This window comes from Prionailurus bengalensis, chromosome B2 (assembly GCF_016509475.1).
Source record: "Prionailurus bengalensis isolate Pbe53 chromosome B2, Fcat_Pben_1.1_paternal_pri, whole genome shotgun sequence".
NCBI lineage: Eukaryota > Metazoa > Chordata > Mammalia > Carnivora > Felidae > Prionailurus > Prionailurus bengalensis.
In genome coordinates, this window is record NC_057349.1 from 37,316,041 (window position 1) to 37,335,161 (window position 19,121).

The 19,121-nt window shown below is 45.3% G+C and overlaps 1 protein-coding gene across 2 annotated transcripts in view; it reads right to left on the bottom strand.

Annotated features, from left to right (window-relative positions):
- KIF6 (kinesin family member 6) overlaps window positions 1-19,121 on the bottom strand; it is a 387,728-nt gene that overhangs the window by 38,276 nt on the left and 330,331 nt on the right. For both annotated transcript variants that reach the window (XM_043591311.1, XM_043591310.1), the window contains one exon: window positions 6,905-6,955. In XM_043591311.1, coding sequence (XP_043447246.1) covers window positions 6,905-6,955 — 51 coding nt within the window. The remainder of the gene's footprint in view (window positions 1-6,904; window positions 6,956-19,121) is intronic.

Consider the following 19,121-nt stretch of genomic DNA (forward strand, 5'->3'; position numbering starts at 1 on the left):
TACATCCCACACTCAAACCCTACATACACCACCTCCTACACACACACCACATACACACACACACCCCACATCCCACACCCCCCCACACATACCCCCACATCCCCACCGCCCACATATACCACACACACACATACCCACACACACAACCCACATACACCACCTCCTACAACACACACCACATATATATACCCCATAGACACACACACACACACACACACACACACACACCACACATCAGCCCCCACATACACCCCCCCACACATACCACATACTCATACCACACACACAATATACACAAACCTCCACATACACCCCCTCCCCCACACACACCCTCCACAGAACAACTACCTCCACACTCTTCTCTTGAGTTCTCTGAGGTTCTGAATCCTGCCCATTCCTCATGGTTCAGCCCAGGCCCGTGGCCTTGGTGACAACTGCCAGGGGCCACTTCCTCTGCTGAGTCCCCAAAGCTCTCATGGCCTGTCCCTCTCATCTGACGCATGTCACCTACTGGTAGTGCCACATGTCTTTCAAATTTTAATCACAGGCATTTGGTAGAGTTTCGATGGCGAGCAGAACGAGAGCCTGGCACTGACCCCATATTGCTCAAGAGAGACACTTCAGAGAGAAGCCACAGCCCATGTTGCTGGGGCTGGCTTCGCCTGGTTTTATTCCTGCTCTGTGCAACCATCAGAGAGCAGAGTACCTGGAGCAGATTATCTCGGCCGCTCACATAAACGTTTTCAATGAGTTATGCTTTAATGTCAGGCCTCCTGCTCTAACAGAGGGTCGATATAAGAATCATCTGCTTGAACAACATTTCGGTATCTTTTGTAAAACTGCAGTTGAAGAATGTCGTTCACCGTGTCACTCAGTGTCCTTTAATAAGGGTCTGCACAATAAATTCTGGTTTGTGTTTAGTTCCAGAAGAAATTCTATTTCTGCAGATAAATTAGTCCGCTTCCCGTTGTTGGAAAATGAAACCTATGTGGCTCTGGGTGCTTCTCATTTTGCTCAGTGGCTAGATAAGACAGGGTCAAATTTATGGCCTCTGTATAGTAATAGGCTCAGCCGTGGGGTCCAAAAGCACTTACTCCTTCTACTTCTTTTAAATGGACTGATTTTATTTTATGCTCAGATGTCTCATTATACTTTTGCAAGATGTGTGAGTCTGGAAGTCATCTGGGGAGGTATTGATTTGGCCTATTTATTGCCCATGCTGGCTGCTAGGGGTACAAAGATTCATTTGACTGCACCCAGCTTTCCAGGAGCTCACATTTCAGCGTGGAGAATATAGCTATGGAAATACACATTCTAAGACAAGGTGTGTGAGGCTGGGGGACAAACAAGGCTTGGGGAGAAGGGGCCAGGCAAGGCTTCATGGAGGAGGCCAAGGTTGAATTGGTTTGGGGTACAGAGAATAGGATAATATATGTATCTAAATCTGAAATTAGATAAAGAGTTACCTTTTCATGTATTTCCCCTTTACACTGGCTGGAGTAGAAACCCTTTGAAGGCAGGCATTAGATCTTGGTCCCTCTGTGAACTCCACGATGCCCTGAACAGGGCAGAGGGCAGTGCAGCATGGGGGTTACAGTATATGCTCTGGACACGCGTGTGCATTTGTGTCCCTTAGCTGAGCAAAGTAAGGCAGGTTCACTTATCCCCTTTGGGATTTAACTGTAAGGTGAGGGTAATAGCAGTATCTCTCTCATGGGGATTTTAGGAGCATTAAAGAAGAGACTACATGCAGAGAGCTTAGACCCATGCCGGGCACAGGCTAAGTTCTAAAGAAATGTTTGCCGACCAGCCTCATCTGCATTACCAACAACAGTATACCATTCAGGGTGGCAAGTACAATAAAGAGGGAAAACTGCACATAACTAAATTCTGCAAAGCACTCTCAACTAGCTGAATCTAGTTCAATTAATATCATTTCCAAATAATGCCCAATTAAAAATAGCACTGGGTGGCTCAGTCAGTTAATCGTCTGATTCTTGAATTGGGCTCAGGTCATAATCTCACAGTTTGTGGGTTCGAGCCCCACATTGGCCTCTCCGCGCACAGTGCAGAACCTGCTTGGGATTCCTCTGTCCCTCTCTCTCTGCACACTCATGCTTTCTCTCTGTCTCTCTCTCAAAATAAATAAATGTAAAAAAAAAAGCTTTTATTATTTATTTATTATTTTATTTATTTTAAAAATTTTTAATGTTTATTTATTTTTAGAGACAGAGAGAGAGAGAGACAGAGCACGAGCAGGAGAAGGGAAGACAGAAAGGGAGACATAGACTCTGAAGCGGGCTCTAGGCTCTGAGATGTCAGCACACAGCCCTATGTGGGGCTCAAACTCACAAACTGTGAGATGGTGACCTGAGCTGAAGTCAGACGCTTAACCCACTGAGCCACCCAGGTGCCCCCCAAAAAAACTTTTAAAAAACAGCATTGTTTTCTTGTTTCCTGAAGTGGTGTGAGCAGTAGGCCCTCCTTTAAGTCGGGAGGAACATTTATTTGTTGATCATATTCATAGAACTGGTCACTGCCGTTTCTCTTAAAGGACCCAAGCTCTGGCTGTTGTTACATCAAGAGGCCCCCTCAGCCAATGCCTCCCTTGCCCCACGTCTGTCTTCCCTGTTTTCCCTGTCCACTCACTTTCAAAAGGACCAGGGTTCATCAGGTAGGCAGTAAATGAAGAGAGAACCGGGATCTAGATATTCAATGAGGAAGAGGAGGAGAAGTCCTCCTAAGAGCACACAGACGTGCACAGAACTGGCCTCTCAATGGGCGCTCATCTGTATGCCCCTGCTGTGGCGGTAAACGTTGAACAACTAGCTCTCTGGGGGAAAAGCGCCCCAATTTACAATAACGTTTGTCAATTTCCATGGCATAAACAGTCCCAGTAGGCTGATTTCAAGCGGCCAGTGTGATGTCACTGCATGTGAAACTGGGAAGAGATGCACAGTAGCACACCCTAAGACAACAGTTCCATGATATAGACACGGTAGTGCTAAATAACCTCAAGGGCAGAGATAATAGTAAAATGTAGTAAATGACAGATGGTCCCCGACCTATGATGGTTCAACGTAGGATTTGTTGGCTTTAGGATGGTGCACGAGTGACACCCATTCAGGAGGAACCATACTTCGGGTGCCTCAGCTCCTGCCCGGCCACGTGAACACGGACAACGATTCTGCACCTGCACAACCGTTCTGTTTTTCCCTTTCAGCACAGACTTCAATCAATTACATGGGATACTCAACACTTCATTATAAAATGGGCTTTGGGTTAGATGATTTTGCCCAACTGTAGGCTAATGTAAGTGTTCTGAGCATGTTTAAAGTGGGCTAAGCTGGGGCGCCTGGGTGGCTCAGTCGGTTGAGCGGCCAGCTTCGGCTCAGGTCATGATCTCACGGTCCGTGAGTTCGAGCCCCGCGTCGGGCTCTGTGCTGACAGCTTAGAGCCTGGAGCCTGTTTCAGATTCTGTGTCTCCCTCTCTCTGAACCTCCCCCATTCATGCTCTGTCTCTCTCTGTCTCAAAAATAAATAAACGTTAAAAAATAAATAAATAAATAAATAAAGTAGGCTAAGCTAAGCTAGGTGTTTGATAGGTTAGGTGTATTAAATGCATTTTTGACTTGACGATATTTTCAACTGATGACGGGGTTATCAGGATGTAACTCCACTGTAGGTCAAGGAAGATCTGTAGTTAGGAAGTGATCAGTTTTGAGTATTTGTTGACTTTGTTTTTTAATATAACTTATTTAATATAACTTATTTAATTTAATATAACTTTTTAATATAACTTATTTAATATAACTTATTTAATACAACTTATTTATAACTTATTTAATTTAATTTAATTTAATATAACTTATTTATTTAATATAACTAATTTAATTGTTTCTATAATTTAATCTTTTTAATTATTTATTTTGAGAGAGAAAGAGAAAGAATGAGCTGGGGAGGAGCAGAGAGAGAGGGGGACAAAGGATCTGAAGCAGGCTCTGTGCTGACAACAGAGAGCCCAATGTGGGGCTTGAACTCACGAACTGTGAGGTCATGACCTCGGCCAAAGTTGGACGCTCAACCGACTGAGCCACCCAGGTGCCCTCTATCATTTAATTTTTAACAACAGCTGTGTTTTACCAGGGATTCCCAAATTTCCAAAATGGTAACGGTCACTCATCTGATGGGTATGGAGCTGGTTCCAGCACACCACTGAATCTGGCTTCCCTCCAATCTACAGTGTTCCACATGGCACCTTTCACGTCACCATTAAATCCTTCCTCCTCTGAGATATGAGACTGCCTTTATACGAATTTTCTTGGACATACACCTTCTTTTACATACACAGACCTATTCTTAGGCAAAATACGTGAGAAAACCTCTCCTGCTCAGCCTAGCTCTTGACCCCCTCTCGCCTCCCCACCCCAGAACAACCAACCAACCTGACCTATGCTTTCACAGAAATCTAGGAATATGGAGGCACAAGAAAGAAACAATACCAAAGGGAATACTTAAAATGGAGGGAGAGGGAAAGTAGAGAGAAGTAGACAAAGGAAGGAGAACAGAGAGGGGGAGGGCAAGAGCAGATGTAGTCACTGCCCCGTTTCTCCAATGGAAGCCTCAACTCAAGAACACCAGGAAACCAAGGACACTGAGCTGTTTTGATTCTCACCAGAGCGGAGCTGTGGGTCCTTGCCCTTGGCCCCGACACTAGCCTGAAGGGTGAGGGTTAAGCAGGAAACGGCTTTATAAACAATCTGTTGCAATGAGAGGTTTCTCTCCATGAGAAGAATTCTGGCACGTGGTCACTGGGGACACGTGAGCGCGGGTGGTTCTGAAGCTCTGTCAGACAAGCTCCTGAGAAGTTTGGACTGAAAACATGGCATTTAACCTCAAAATGGCAGCTGGGAGATGTTAACACTTCTTCTCTAATTGGGATAGTATGCTTTTAAAATAAATAGGTATTTCAAATGCTCTTAATTAGACTTCCATCCAAAGTGCTTTCTCTTTGAAGTCTGCTGATTACTTCAGGCAAAGCTGGGCCCTGTTGAACCTGACACCTGCTGTAATTCAGAAGAAGGCTCCCAGAGAGATGAGCAGAGGAATTAAGGAGAAGCCTGTGGTTAAAGACGTGCAGTCATTTCCCAAAGGCCCAGGCCTGTCTGGGGCTGGGAGGGGTGGGGGCCCAGAGAGGATAGAGCACCTCTGCCCTGAAAGCCCCAATTATTTGACTGATATTTTCCAGTCATTGTTTTTAGTTGCTCGGCATCGTGAAGACTGGAGAAAGGGCCAGATGGCAGCTCTGAGATGTGCGGCCCAGCAACACTCCTCAGGGATGACTCCCCATCTGGTGACCTACCCGTGAGGCCTGAAGGTCACCTTGGCACCACTTCCCAATAGAGGTCCCTGTGCCCTTCCCTAGCCCAGCCAGGGAGCCCTGGATGCTTGCTGGAGGAGGTGCTCAGCTCTGACTCCCTGCCTGCATCTCTGGCAAAGGGAGGCCCAGACCTCCCAGCAGCGAGGCCAACAGTGGGAAGTTCAAGCTCTAGTCAGTGTGCCTCAGACTTCCTTATTCTGTGTTTCTGATGTAACCATTGGCTATTTGATGAGATCATTATTATTACTGAAACTAAACAACCCACTTCCTAACAGTCCAAATTCCTGGGGTCCAATGGGTCATCTTTATGACACTGGGGCGCTCTTCCATCTGCCCTTTAGAGGTCATGGATTTCTCGAACTGTAGGAAATTCTAAGGGCCAGGCTATGTGAAGGGGAACCCTTTGTTTGGAATACATGATTTGCTTATTTAATCAGAGCTCTGTAAGTGTTTGGTCCCAGGCCCACTGGAGAGGAAACAACATGGCCCTGCCCGGGATACCTGCTCCCCCAGCCTTTCTGGGAGCTGAACTTTCCTCCCAAGTGACTTCCTTGGGTCACATATCAAAGGGGGCATTTGCCGAAGATGACTACTGCTTAAAAGGTGCCAAGGTTCTCTTACACTATCACTGTGTTCGTCAGTGTTTACATTATTACTGTATTAAGTGGGCCCATCACTGCTGGCAGTGAAGAGCATGGGGGCTGAGAGTCCCAGGTGTGGACTTGGAGACTTGGGTTCAAATCCTTTTCAACACTTCCTAGCCATGTGACCTTGGGCAAGTCACTGGAACTCCTTCATCTAGAAAATGCACTGACTTCTTAGGACTATCGTGAAGGAGAAAGGAGACCATGCACAAATGGCAGTGCACAGGGGTGGTTCAGAAAACAGTAGCTGTCGGGGCGCCTGGGTGGCTCAGTCGGTTAAGCGTCCGACTTTGGCTCAGGTCACGATCTCACGGTCCGTGAGTTTGAGCCCCGCGTCGGGCTCTGGGCTGATGGCCCGGAGCCTGGAGCCTGCTTCCGATTCTGTGTCTCCCTCTCTTTCTGCTCCTCCCCCGTATATGCTCTGTCTCTCTCTGTCTCAAAAATAAATAAACTTAAAAAAAAAAATTAAAAAAAAAATTAAAATTAAAAAAAAAAAAGAAAACAGTAGCTGTTTTCACCACCAATTGTTGCTGTTAGGATTAGTTAGTAGTAACTCTGGAAAGCTCAGAGTAGAGCCCTGAGGAGCTGGGACACAGAGTGAACTTAGGTTAGGGTGTGGGGTGGAAGGGTTAGGGGGATGAGGCAGCAGCTGAGAAGGTGGGGTGCCAGGTCCTGACAGCTGAGAGCAGCCACACAGGATGGGGTAACTGGTCCTAGAGAGGAGAGGCATCCAAAGGAAGCTGCACTAACTGCAAACCTTGCCTTGCTTAACCTTCTTGAGGGTTCCAGATGGATTATCTTTGAGCTGGGTCTAGGTTTCCAAGACCCTACAGCTTGTATTACCTTCACCTTCTTCCCACAGACTTCACGCTGTACCCACCTAGAGCTACTTGCTGCATATGGTGCTGGGTGATTTCTTCTTTCAAGCGACCTGTCAAAGACACAAACGAAAACCACTGGTGAGTTTCCTACAGGCTGCAGGAAGACTTTGCCTCAGAACCATGTTGCAAGCAAAAATTAGATAGATAGATAGATAGATAGATAGAGCAAGGAAGACAAGGGTGGACATGGCTTCAAGAAGACCCCTTCCTTTGATGCACTGGATGGTGTTGGAAGAACAGACTGCCATGCTGGGGCCTTGGCTCATCATTGCAAATATGCATTTCACCTTTGGGTTCAATGATCTTTGTCTGCCACTCATAACCTTTGTTGGGCCCTATTCTCTTCAGTATTTCTGTCTATTATTAATGAAGGGGGAGGCAGGACTTGATCTTTTAATAATTTATAGGGACACTTTTAGACCTTTTTTATAAACATTGGGGTACAAGTGCTCCTATGCATCAGCACTCCTGTATCCCTTGGGTAAATTCCTAGCAGTTCTATTGCTGGGTCATAGGGTAGATCTATTTTTAATTTTTTGAGGAACCTCCACACCGTTTTCCAGAGTGGCAGCACCAGTCCATCAACTGATGAATGGATAAAGAAGTTGTGGTTTATATATATAATGGAATATTACTTGGCAATGATAAAGAATGAAATATGGCCTTTTGTAGCAACGTGGATAGAACTGGAGAGTATTATGCTAAGTGAAATAAGTCATACAGAGAAAGATACTGTATGTTTTCACTCTTATGTGGATCCTGGAAACTTAAAAGAAGACCATGGGGGAGGGGAAGGGGAAAAAAAAGTTAGAGAGGGAGGGAGGCACACCATAAGAGACTCTTAAAAACTGAGAATAAACTGAGGGTTGACGGGGGGTGGGAGGGAGGGGACAGTGGGTGATGGGCATTGAGGAGGGCATCTGTTGGGATGAGCACTGGGTGTTGTAAAACCAATTTGACAATAAATTTCATTAAAAAAATAAATCTACTTTTTTTCTTTGATGCTGTATGAAATTGTGTCAAGTAAAAAAGATGGTGTATTTAGTGGATGATAACCTTAATAGGAACACAGCAATTGATAATTGGGTATGAGACATATGTTATTCCACACTGCATTATTAAAGGTATAGTGTGTAGTTGAAGAGACGTGATAGTGGTATACTCTGCATATGTACTTTGTAGTGGTCAGACCACATTTGGTATTTGTTCTAGGGGTTACTCTTCATAAGGAATGTTAGAAAATATTTACAGAAAATTCTGTTTAGGATGGTGAAGGATCTAAAACCATGGCATATGAGAAATACTCAAGGCCATCTGAGATGTTTAGATTGAGAAGAAAAGACTTGGAGGGAGAGGAGCATCAGAGATCATGACTGTCTTTAAGAATCTGGACACTGGGGCACCTGGGTGGCTCAGCTGGTTGAGTGTCCGACTCTTCATTTTGGTCATGATCTCAAGAACCATGAGATTGAGTCCCACTTGAGGCTCTGTATTGACAGCACAGAGCCTGCTTAGGATTCTCTCCCTCTCTGCTCCTCCCCTGCTCTCTCTCTCTCTCTTCCTCTCAAAATAAAAAAAAAAAAATAAACTTAAAAAAAAATCTGAATTGTCATTTGGACAACAAAACAGATTTATTTTTGTCCTACTCTTGCGGGGAGAAGTCAAGTTGAATAAAAACAGACTAGGGGCTCAATAAAGTTCACAATGAAGTTCACAATGAAGACTGTCTCAATGTGGATTAAGTTGTCTCAAACTGGACTACATTTCCTGGCAGAGCAGTGGGTCCCTTCCTGACAGTGCTCTAGCAGAGGCTAGATGACAATCTATGGGGCATTAAAGCAAGAACTCTTGCCCTGGGTAGGAGTTGGGGCAAAGTGACCTCCAGGGTTCCTCCATGTCTACTGCAATTCTATGACTTCGTGCTGGAAAGAGGGGTGAAGCATCCGCCTGGGAGTTTGTTTATATCCAAGGGCTCAGCACACTTGTTAAAATGTCAGTGCTGTCTGCATTACATGTCCCATTTGGGAGATGTGATCGGGCCACTGTGGACTCTGAGAAGGCCTGGGAACTTCACCGCTCCCTTGTCTAATGTATTCCTTTCTTCATGTAGAATATATTCAATACCTCAAAGTTTTCAAAAGATGAGTAGATGATGAAGCAGTCACAGGAGACCCCATCACTCATTGGAAGATTAAGGGCACTTCTAGAATGTTATGACTGGGAGGGACAGCAGAGGTCATTCACTTCAACGTCGCACCCAATTCAGGAATCCCTTCTACTTGTATGACTTGTATGTATCCAGGCTGTCCCACTGAATAAATTGTATAGAAGGAATTACTGATGTGATATTGACACCTGCTTCCCTCTACCTTCCAGATTTGGACGTGGTCAGCTCTCTGGGACAGCATAGAGGAGGGGTCCTCTCTCACTGGCAGTGAGGAACTGAGGAGGCCATGATTTCTCCACTTGGACTTGTCCTCTCTACGTTCAATGTCATCAGTTCCTTCAGCTCCTCTTGGAGACCACTGTCTCCAGGTGTGTCATAGAGCAAGTCTGTGCCTTGGTTTCCATGTGTCCCCAATGGAGAGGATTGTGCCCAGATAGGAAGCCAAGTATTGGGCATAAGCAGTGACTGCACCCTAATTCCAAGTGGGAGAGGGTAAGAATTTAGGGAATGTGTTGAGCGGGAGGTGGAGAAGTGCAAATATGGCTCTAGGGTGAGAACCAGACCAGCCTGGTGCTAGCAGGAAAATGACCTGAAACCCAGGCCAGCCACAGCCACAGATGGGATCTTGTCCCCACTCTGAGCAACATGACGTTTACTGTCCACATCAGCAGGGGAGAGGAGTTGGGAGCACAGGGGTGGTGCTGGGCTGAGACATAGCACATGCATTCCTCAAATAAAAGGAGGCACAACTGTGACAAATACAACATACCACCTAAAAACAGCTCTAGACTTGGAGTAGGTCATTAAGAGCCTTTTCATGCTGCTGTGGTGCCCGGACTCTGGCCTGGGTATCTGGCGCAGGTGACTTACTCCACGAGTGCCTTCCGTGTCTGGCTACCTCCTTCCTGGGGAGACTGGACAGTGTCTTGCTGCTTTGGAGGACACACTGGGTCGCATTCCTCTTTGGGAAACTACCTCCCCAATGAGACTCCTGCCATCTTGTCTCCTTGACCACGGGCCTACCCAATGACGTACCTTCTCAACGACATGCTCCTAACTTCACGCCTCACCCCTGTAGGTGCTCAGCCTCCTATGTCACGACTTCCCCTGCTCCCATTGGAATGACGGGCTCCCTTCCCCAAACCCAGGGGAAGCTATTTTGCAATGACAGGGTTAAGGATCTTCCATAGCTTCCAGCCTGGGAACAGTTGCTCATGTAAATAAAGAGGAGGATTTGCCACTGAGGACTGTCAGTTCTGTAACCTCCACAAACAGAAATGTCTACTCCCAGAACAATGAGCAATCCCCTTGATAATGCTACATATTGATAAAGGTAGGTTTTAAATGTATGTAGCGATGCTCAATTTGGGTGGAATGGTTAACATCACCTACCACATGGCGATTTTTGTTTTTGAGATCTTCCCAAACAAGCTTCTAAAAATAGCCTTATGGCTGATACCTAATTGCATTTTCTAACAGAGTCATTCTTCATGTGAAGATAACAGTCTCTGGAATCGGCTGGATCTTGCATTTCCGCAGGTTTTGGCAAAAGAAGGAGTTGAGGGGGATTGCAGAATTCACTCAGCATGCAGCTTGCTGTCATTAGCATGGTGATAAATTTGCTGGTTTTGGCCTGGGTTCCTGGACACATCTTCATGCCGAAGTATGGAAAAGAGATGAAACAGAAACAGAGAACTCCCAGCCTGAGGCAGGAGATGGTCAGGGAGGAAGCTGGGGCGGCAGTGGTGGGGGGCAGGGGGGCGGTGGGAGGAGAAGGAGGGAAGGCTCCGCTTGTAGGAACATGGTGGTAATTAGTAATCTTGTCTCCAATAATTTACAACAGAGGCCACAAACACCTTCTCTCTCTTTCTGGTTCATTGATCGCCAGAGTGGGGATGTTAGCAGGGGTGTGGTGGGGTACCTGGAGCCTGCAACGTGGGGAGCTCCAGAGGAGACACATTACCTTAGAAACCACCACGTGCAGGGCAGCATGGTGTATGGTTTTTCTGTACCAAGTAGTTCATATGAAAAGTATTAGCATCATGCAGAAGCAACACTTTTTTTTTTTTTTTTACAGTTATCATCTTTTGGATAGAACCATTTTCCTTAAAATTCACATTTTATTTTGCATGCTGGTTAGTTTGAACTTGGTCGCCAAGTGAAAGCTGTGTAGCTGGTCCAGAGCAGAGCTCTTCACTTCTGACTTTCCCAGTATGGCCGTCTGCAGGCTGCTAGTGCAGTTTCTGTGATGCGGTGCTTTACTGAGGATGCTGACATCACTATCAAACGGTAAATATTTATCGCTCACGCACTATATTAAGCACTAAGTGCTGTGGAATACACAAACTAGTTAAGAAGTCTCTTCTAGTTCAAGGAAGCCAGCACAAGGGGCGCCTGGGTGGCTCAGTCGGGTAAGTGTCTGACTTTGGCCCAGGCATGATCTCATGGTCCGTGGGTTGAGCCCCGCTGTGCTGATAGCTCGGAGCCTGCAGCCTACTTCGGATTCTCATGGCAGATCTTGCTCTTCCCTCATGGATGGTTTGCTTTCCCGCTGAGCCTGGGTCTGGCTCTTCAGCACAGCACTTTGCACAGCTATCTCCAGTCACTGGGAGTTGGACTCCAGATGAAGCAAACCTCTTTGCCATTTTGGTTAAACTGGAAGATTAATTACAATCTTGTAGATACATAGAGTTAGGTTCAAATCCCAACTCTGCTACTTCTAGTAGGAAGTAGGTTCCTGTTAGGTTATGTAACATCTCTAAGCCTCAATTTTATCATTTGAAAAATGGGTTGTAATAGAACAACTGGGATAATATCTGTTTTACCATATCTCAAGGCTCTCGGGAGGATGAAGGGATAACGTATCAACCTATGTGACATGCCAGACTAGTTTTAGGGACGAAAGCACTTTCAGACATATGGAAAGGATACTATATTCATAAGATGCCAGCCTGAAGGGCAAGTGGCAAAATGTCAAATCAATGGTGGATGTAAATTTAGAGGAGGAAAGGCAGGTTAGTGGCATTAGGAAAGGCATCATCACCACAGGTGAGCCTTGGGTGGATCCTTAAGGGGGCAGAGGTGTTAAGGTGGGGATGGGAAAGGATTGCAGGCAAACAGAACCGTGGGGGCAACAGGGAGGAGAAGGCCAGGCATAGCTCGTTTGGGGCAGGGATTTGGAAGGGAGGGTTTGAGTGGAGAAGTAGGGCTGGGCGGGGGGAGGCTACTGGCAGGATCCTCGGTCATTATTTTTTTTAATGTTTATTTATTTTGAGAGAGAGAGAGAGAGAGAGAGAGAGCGAGCAAGCACAAGTGGGGGAGAGGTAGAGAGAAGTGGGGAGAGAGAATCCCAAGTAGGCTCCATGCTGTCAGTGCAGAGCCCGATGCGGGGCTCGAACTCACAAACCCTGAGATCATGATCTGAGCTGAAATCAAGAGTTAGGTACTTAACCGACTGAGCCACCCAGGAGCCCCATTAGGGGCTCTGGACCTAAGTAAAAATCTGTTCTTCTACTTGACTATACTACTATATAACATCTGGGTAAAAACAAAACAAACTTCAGTAGCAGGATTGGGGTGAGGGGAGAATACACAGAATTATGTTGCCTGCCTGAGGGGCCTTTTTGAGGGGGAAGGTCTAGTAAGTGCGTCTGAATTCAGAGTGTTGATTTCAGCTGTGGCGTGGGATGCCAGTTTCTTTGTACTCTAACACAGGGGACTGTGATTACCAAAAGGTTAGATTCCCTAAAGACTGTTTGTAAGGCTATTTGTAAAATTAATGGGCCTAGCACAAATTATGTGTTTAATCCTTAGATGAATTTCCAACAAACAGGACTATGTAAATCCTTTGAAGCCTTCAAATCAAGTGCAGGCATCTCCTCCTTGCTAATATCTATTTCATCAGGTTGTATCTAAACTTGTTTGTATAATTTGAAAATCGACTGAGGCATAGCAATGGGGAATAAAATCAAACAGGAGACTAACAAGACTTTGCTAGATTAGATTTCAAGAGAGATCTCTGAAGACCAGAAGTGGGCCAGAAATGCAAAATGGTAAGTGGAGTCTGGGCTTTTAGCTGGCAGGGCTCCAGGTCCAGAAGCAGGAAGATGACTAAAAGGGCAAGACACAGACTGAAGCTGCAGGGTGGGGTGAGGGTCCCCTGCCCCCACACCTGTGGCTGCAAGGGGACCGAGGAAAACAGAGTGCTCCTAGGTGCTGCCTAGGGCTGTGGTTCCTTTCCTACTGCAAGCCCATGGAGGAAGAAAGGAACACATTCAGCCTCTCTCCGTTGCTACACTAAGCTGCCCACTGACGCTCTGACCAGATGGGCCACATCCCAGTATCCCTGTGGAGCAGTGACTCCGAATTGTCTTCCAGACTCGGCGGGGGGAGGGGGCTGGAGGGTCTGTGAGACAGAGAGGGATGAGCACAAAGGGAGAGAAAGAGAAAGAAATCAAATGTGTTTCATTAAAAATGGACCTGCCCACAAAAATGCCAAAATGTATGAATAAATCTAATGCTAAAAACGATAGTAAAATTAATAGCTGGAACATGAATTCATTACAGATGAAAGTAATTTTCTGGAGAGACAGATACAGACATTTATTAATGCACACCCACAAAGGGCTGAATTAGTCTTACTCTTTAGATTACAGCATATTATCTTGTCAGTATGAGCAAAGCCCTGCATGTACGTATGTACGTATGTATGTATGCGTAGGTATGCACATGTGTGTCTACATACGTGTGTACATGTGTGTTTATCTCCGTGCCTTATGCCCCATCCCTAATTCCGATCCCCCTATGCCTCTAATAGGTGGCCATTACAATTTGTGTTCAAGTTTTCTGTGCAATTTTTAAGCTATGAAAGTAATATTGTGCTACAGATCTCATTCTCTTTCGTACTGATTTATCGGTACTGTGTTTTTGACATCCACCCACGTTGCTGTATGCGCATCTAGTCCTCAGTTTCTAACTACTACGTACATTGCAGAGTGTGTACTCCAACCTTTTAACTTCCCTTCCCCGAGGGGAGAACAACGAGATTGCCTCCCACTCCCACTAACACAAACGGTGCTGTGATGGCCGCGCTGGAACACGGAATCTCGCACGTCTGCAAGAGAACCCCCCTGCCAGCTTTCAGCTGATCTGTATTAATTTGAGGTGCTGCCTCCATAATGATGGTGCCACTCAGCACTTCCAAGACAGACTTCAAAATAAGTATGTTGAGCATACTCCAGGAGACTGATGACAGCTTAAGTTTTCTTTAAAAAAGAGTAAGAAATCATACAACAAATAGGTATGAATAAGAAAGGTGGAGTGGAAAGACATTTTGAGATGAAAGATAGAGGCATGACATAAACAACCAAAAACAATAGAGGGAACAAGGGGATAAACCCCAAGCAGGACAATTTTAAAGGTGAATTCGTGATTGGAAAGATAATATGGAAAAAGACACCCCAAACCCACCCCAAACATGGAATGGAGAGCAAGACAGGAAATGGGAAAAGGGAGTTAAAAGTCCCAGAGGGGAGACGGACAAGCATCACCAGGTGTCTGAGGAGAGTTCTAGAAGGAGGGAAGGGGGCATGGTAAAGGGGCAGCATTGAAGGAGACCCCAGGTGTGTTTTTCCAGAACTGAAGAAAGATGTGAGCCAGAGGGTTGCAGGTGCACTCTGAACACGGAGCGGTGCAAATGAAGACAGACCCGCCCTGGACACATCACAGTGCAAGTGCTGACCTTTGGGGAAGAAGAGCCACTGTTCCCAGCTGCCAGTGGACCTGTGGCAGAACTCCTTAGACAACAGCCCACGTCTCAACCACAGCAAGAGGTGATGGGGACAATGGAGGGAAGTAAACTGTCAACCTGAATTTTACACACAGTCCAACATTCATTCCTTGATGAGGGCACACCAAAGACATTTTCTGTCATAAGAGGATTAAGAGCATTTACCACTCACAGATGACTGCTCCCCAAAAGGGAGTCAAGTGAGAGGCAACCAAGCATGGAGTATATGGACTCTGGAGCCAGGTGCCCTAGTTGGCATACCAGCTGGGCTACCTACTGGGCACTGTCGTGCTAGCTACCGAGTGGCCGTATGCTTCAGTTTCCTCCTCTATGAAACAGGGATAGTACTGGTATCTGCTGTGAGGAGTGAATTAGGTCACATACGCAATGTGCTCAGAAGAGTGCCTAGGATATATAAGAACTGTGTAAGTGTAGAAAGTTATTATGATGATCAGCAAGAAGAAAAATTAATACAGAGAAATACGTAGGAGAAAGGAACAGTGATGAACATAAAAAGTACTAAATATTTAAGGAAAAATACTTAACCACTGACCATGAAAACTGTGTGCGTGTGTGTGTGCGCACGCGTGTGTTGTGTGAAAACTGAAACTTTAAGCAACAATAACACGATGGAGATAAGGTGAGAGGATGTTCAATGGGGGAGTTAAAACAAGCTATAGCCCTGGATGTGGGTGGGTGGAGGATATATCTGGAATAACTACAGGCATTGTTATAGTTACTTTTTAACTCTAGAAGAACAAAAATACATACTATAACAGCCAAATCAATAGAGGATCAAAAAAAAGGCAGCAGGAGGGCTGCAGGGAGGGAATGCCAAGATTTTAATAATTCAATAGAGCAGAAAAGGAGAAAAAGCAAGCAAAGAAGACAATGGGGAACAAAGGGCGTAAATGATCCTGTGGTCAAACAATGGCAAGAGCCTTACATACATGTGTATATAACTGTGTGCACACATGCGTGTGTGTGGCCATATGAGCATGGAGGTCATGTGGACGGACACCCACAAAGCTGTTAGGATGGGTTACCGGAGGATGGAGAATGAACTGGGTAGGGGAGGCAGGAGCCAACAAGAGGAAAAAAGAAGGGTACGTATGATTTATGATTTATATAAAAGTCTGTGTATATTTATAAAAAGAAATTAAAATTTAAAAACCCACTGCAATTTGCTTCCTTGAGAGGGAACAGGATGTTACTACAGCATGCTGACAACCGTGTTTGGGTCCCTGCTGCACAGTGATGTCATCTGTCATGGGTGCTGACTGAAAATGTTCACAGCCCGGGTCCCAGTGCCAGGACAGGGGGTGATGAGGAATCCCAGCTTACTTGTCAGTCCTCTGTTATCATCCTGGACCACATACAAGAAAGGTAAGAGCAGAAGATGGACAGTCAGAGGAAGCCCAGCCCTTCCCAAGTCAAGGAAGCCTTTGGTTGCTGCAGTAAACCAAGGGATCTCCACCAGCCTGGGCTGGGGGAGGCCCCTGAGAAGCCCTCAGCCCTCCCTTGGAACAGGGAAGATGGGTCCTTTCCTGGATTCCCCAAAGAGAAAGGTTCAGTGACGGGGCACTGAGTGGGAGGCCATGAATGGTCTAAATGCCGGGCAAATGTTTTTAAGCCTTCTCGTTCCAACATGACATTTCAATTCTCCAGATTTCAAGACTTTTCTTCCCCTTGGTAACATTATTAAGTTGCAGAGAGAGGAAAAACATAGCTCATTCTTAATATCAATAATTTCAAGAAAAACACATGGTAACTTGCCTTGATTTTCCCCACTGGGATTTTCTCAAGAGCACCCCGTCACCTTGGCCCTATCTTGCAAAGGAGGATGTGCCCCATAATTGATGAGCATTTCAGCTTGGGATGAAAACACCAGACAGCAGTCTGGGCTTCAAGACAGCTCCTTTCTTATCACCAGGACAGTACATGATGATCACATTTTGGGGGAATGCTCTCATTTATAAAAAATGACCAAATTATACCATGTCTGGGAGACCTGATTCTTTTCCTATGGGATATTCATTCCAGCTACCCAAGTAATCATAATAATCATAGGAGATTAGCACATTCTGTCTGAAGCTTAGGCATTTGGCTATTATATACACTTAATTAAGCTAAGGAGTTTATTGATATCACTATTCCAGTATGTGATAATATTCCATAAACATATTCAGAGAATTAAGTAAATTAGCGCATTTGTTAAAAGCTCAAATAAATGTGCAAGTAGGTAAGCACAAGGAAAATTTTCAGCTCAGCAACCAGCATGAATTGTTAAATACTAACCATCTCAGGGAGCTGAGGGCTCATGATTGTGTTGGCATCCATTCAAAAGATGTTACTTTAGATGCTTGGAAAGTCTTATCTCAGCAAGGGAAGGATATAACCAGCTTTCAAGACCCGCCCTGGAGGAGTAACTATAGACCACAATCCTTTTTTCCATTTGAAGACGTGGCTCTGGTTTCTAGGGCTGCTCTCGGGGGCACAGGGAGGGTCCATACAGCATGGCCTCTGGTTTTTATCCTGAAGCTCCAGAGGTAGCACAGGGGACACTCCCAGAGGAACCTGGGCACATTCAGGCTCCTCTGCTCCAGTGTGGGTGGGTCAGGCATAGTCTACTTCTTCCCAGTGCCCCTAGCTCACACTGGAGGCTAGTTTGTACTAGCCCCTCATGAACCATGGAGGTAGGGGGCAGAGCTCACTTAAAGGGTGTAAAGTAAACCCCAGGCACTAAGATGTTTGATTTGGCAGTGTATCTAGTTTTTAGATGGATTTAAACATAAAAACATTTTACAAATGTGGGACCCCACATACAAAACCTCTGCCTTCTGATCATTACCCTCAAATTCACCATTACTTTCATTAGTAGCTGGGTCTTTCATATTCCTTTATATAGTCAAATATGATTGATTTCTGTAATTGGAAGTAAATGACTTTTTAATAAGCTTGCTTGAAATGCTGATAGTAATAGTCCTCTGTTTTCAGGGCCTGGGATGATTACTACCCTCATCTTTTTATTGTTTTTTTTTTTTCTTCCAGAAAATAGCACTAGAACTCTTTTCTCTTTTTTTTTATTAAAAAAAGTTTTTAATGTTTATTTTTGAGAGAGAGAGGGGTGGGGAAGGGCAGAAAGGAAGGAGATACAGAATGTGAAGCAGGCTCCAGGCTCTGAGCTGTCAGCACAGAGTCCTACATGGGGCTGAAACCCACAAACTGTGAGATCATAACCTGAGTCAAAGTCAGATGCTTAACTGAATGAGCCACCCAGGTGCTCCAGGACTTCTTCTCTTTTTGTTTCTGTTATGGCTACATATTATCGAAGAGGAGAGGGGAAGAAAGAGAGAGGCAAAGACTTGCTGACCATTTTGCAGAGGATGCTTTACGGAAATGACATGGTTCAGGGAGAATATGGTTTCCCCTCCCTGAAAGTGAGTTCTGCCTATATGAAGTGCTAGTATGTGTGGCTCTATTTCTGTAAGGATTTTCATCCCTGCTGCTCATTTTGGGGGGAGAAGTGGAGAATAAGGAAATCCAGGGAGTTAGGATCAGAAGGAGGCAAAGTAGATAGCAAAACTGGAAGGGAGGTTTCTGCAATGAAGCCCTGGGAGAGATGAAGCCAGTTGAAGGGGGAAGTACATACAGCCTGAGAAGCACCTTCTTCATTCATCAGAAGGAGCAGGGTGGAGGGGATTGGGGAGTTGGAACGTGTGTAAGCAGGGCTGATGGCACAGGTTTTGGTGCTGTGTCTCTGGAGAGTCAACTACTCCCAAGTGGTAAGATCAGGCAGTGAACACTCAGAAGAAAAGTGGACAAAGAGACGGAATTGCCATAAAATGCAAAGATAAAAATAACTTACAAGCTTCATGTTGAAACTTTTGGGACAAGAGTTCCTGAAAAAATTTCAGCATATTAAGGAATGGTAAGTGGAAGTTAAATATACACAACTCATTATGACAAACTGAAGATGAATTAGATGCTGCTGTATGTTCTTTAGCATCTTCTTGGCTTTAGTGCTTTGTTCTGGTGAATATACAAATATTTGTAGGGCCTGTCAGAGGTTGACTTGCAAACTTAATTTAGTTTTTTCATATAAAGGTTTAATACTTAATTGTGGATTTTCTTATCACAGGGATGTTCGGGTCCCTCAGGGCTGGGGATGGATGGACAACTGTACTCTACAAATTAGACAGCATATGTCCTAGGGCACAGCAATTGTTGAGAACTCTCATTACGGCAGAAGCTGCTTTCT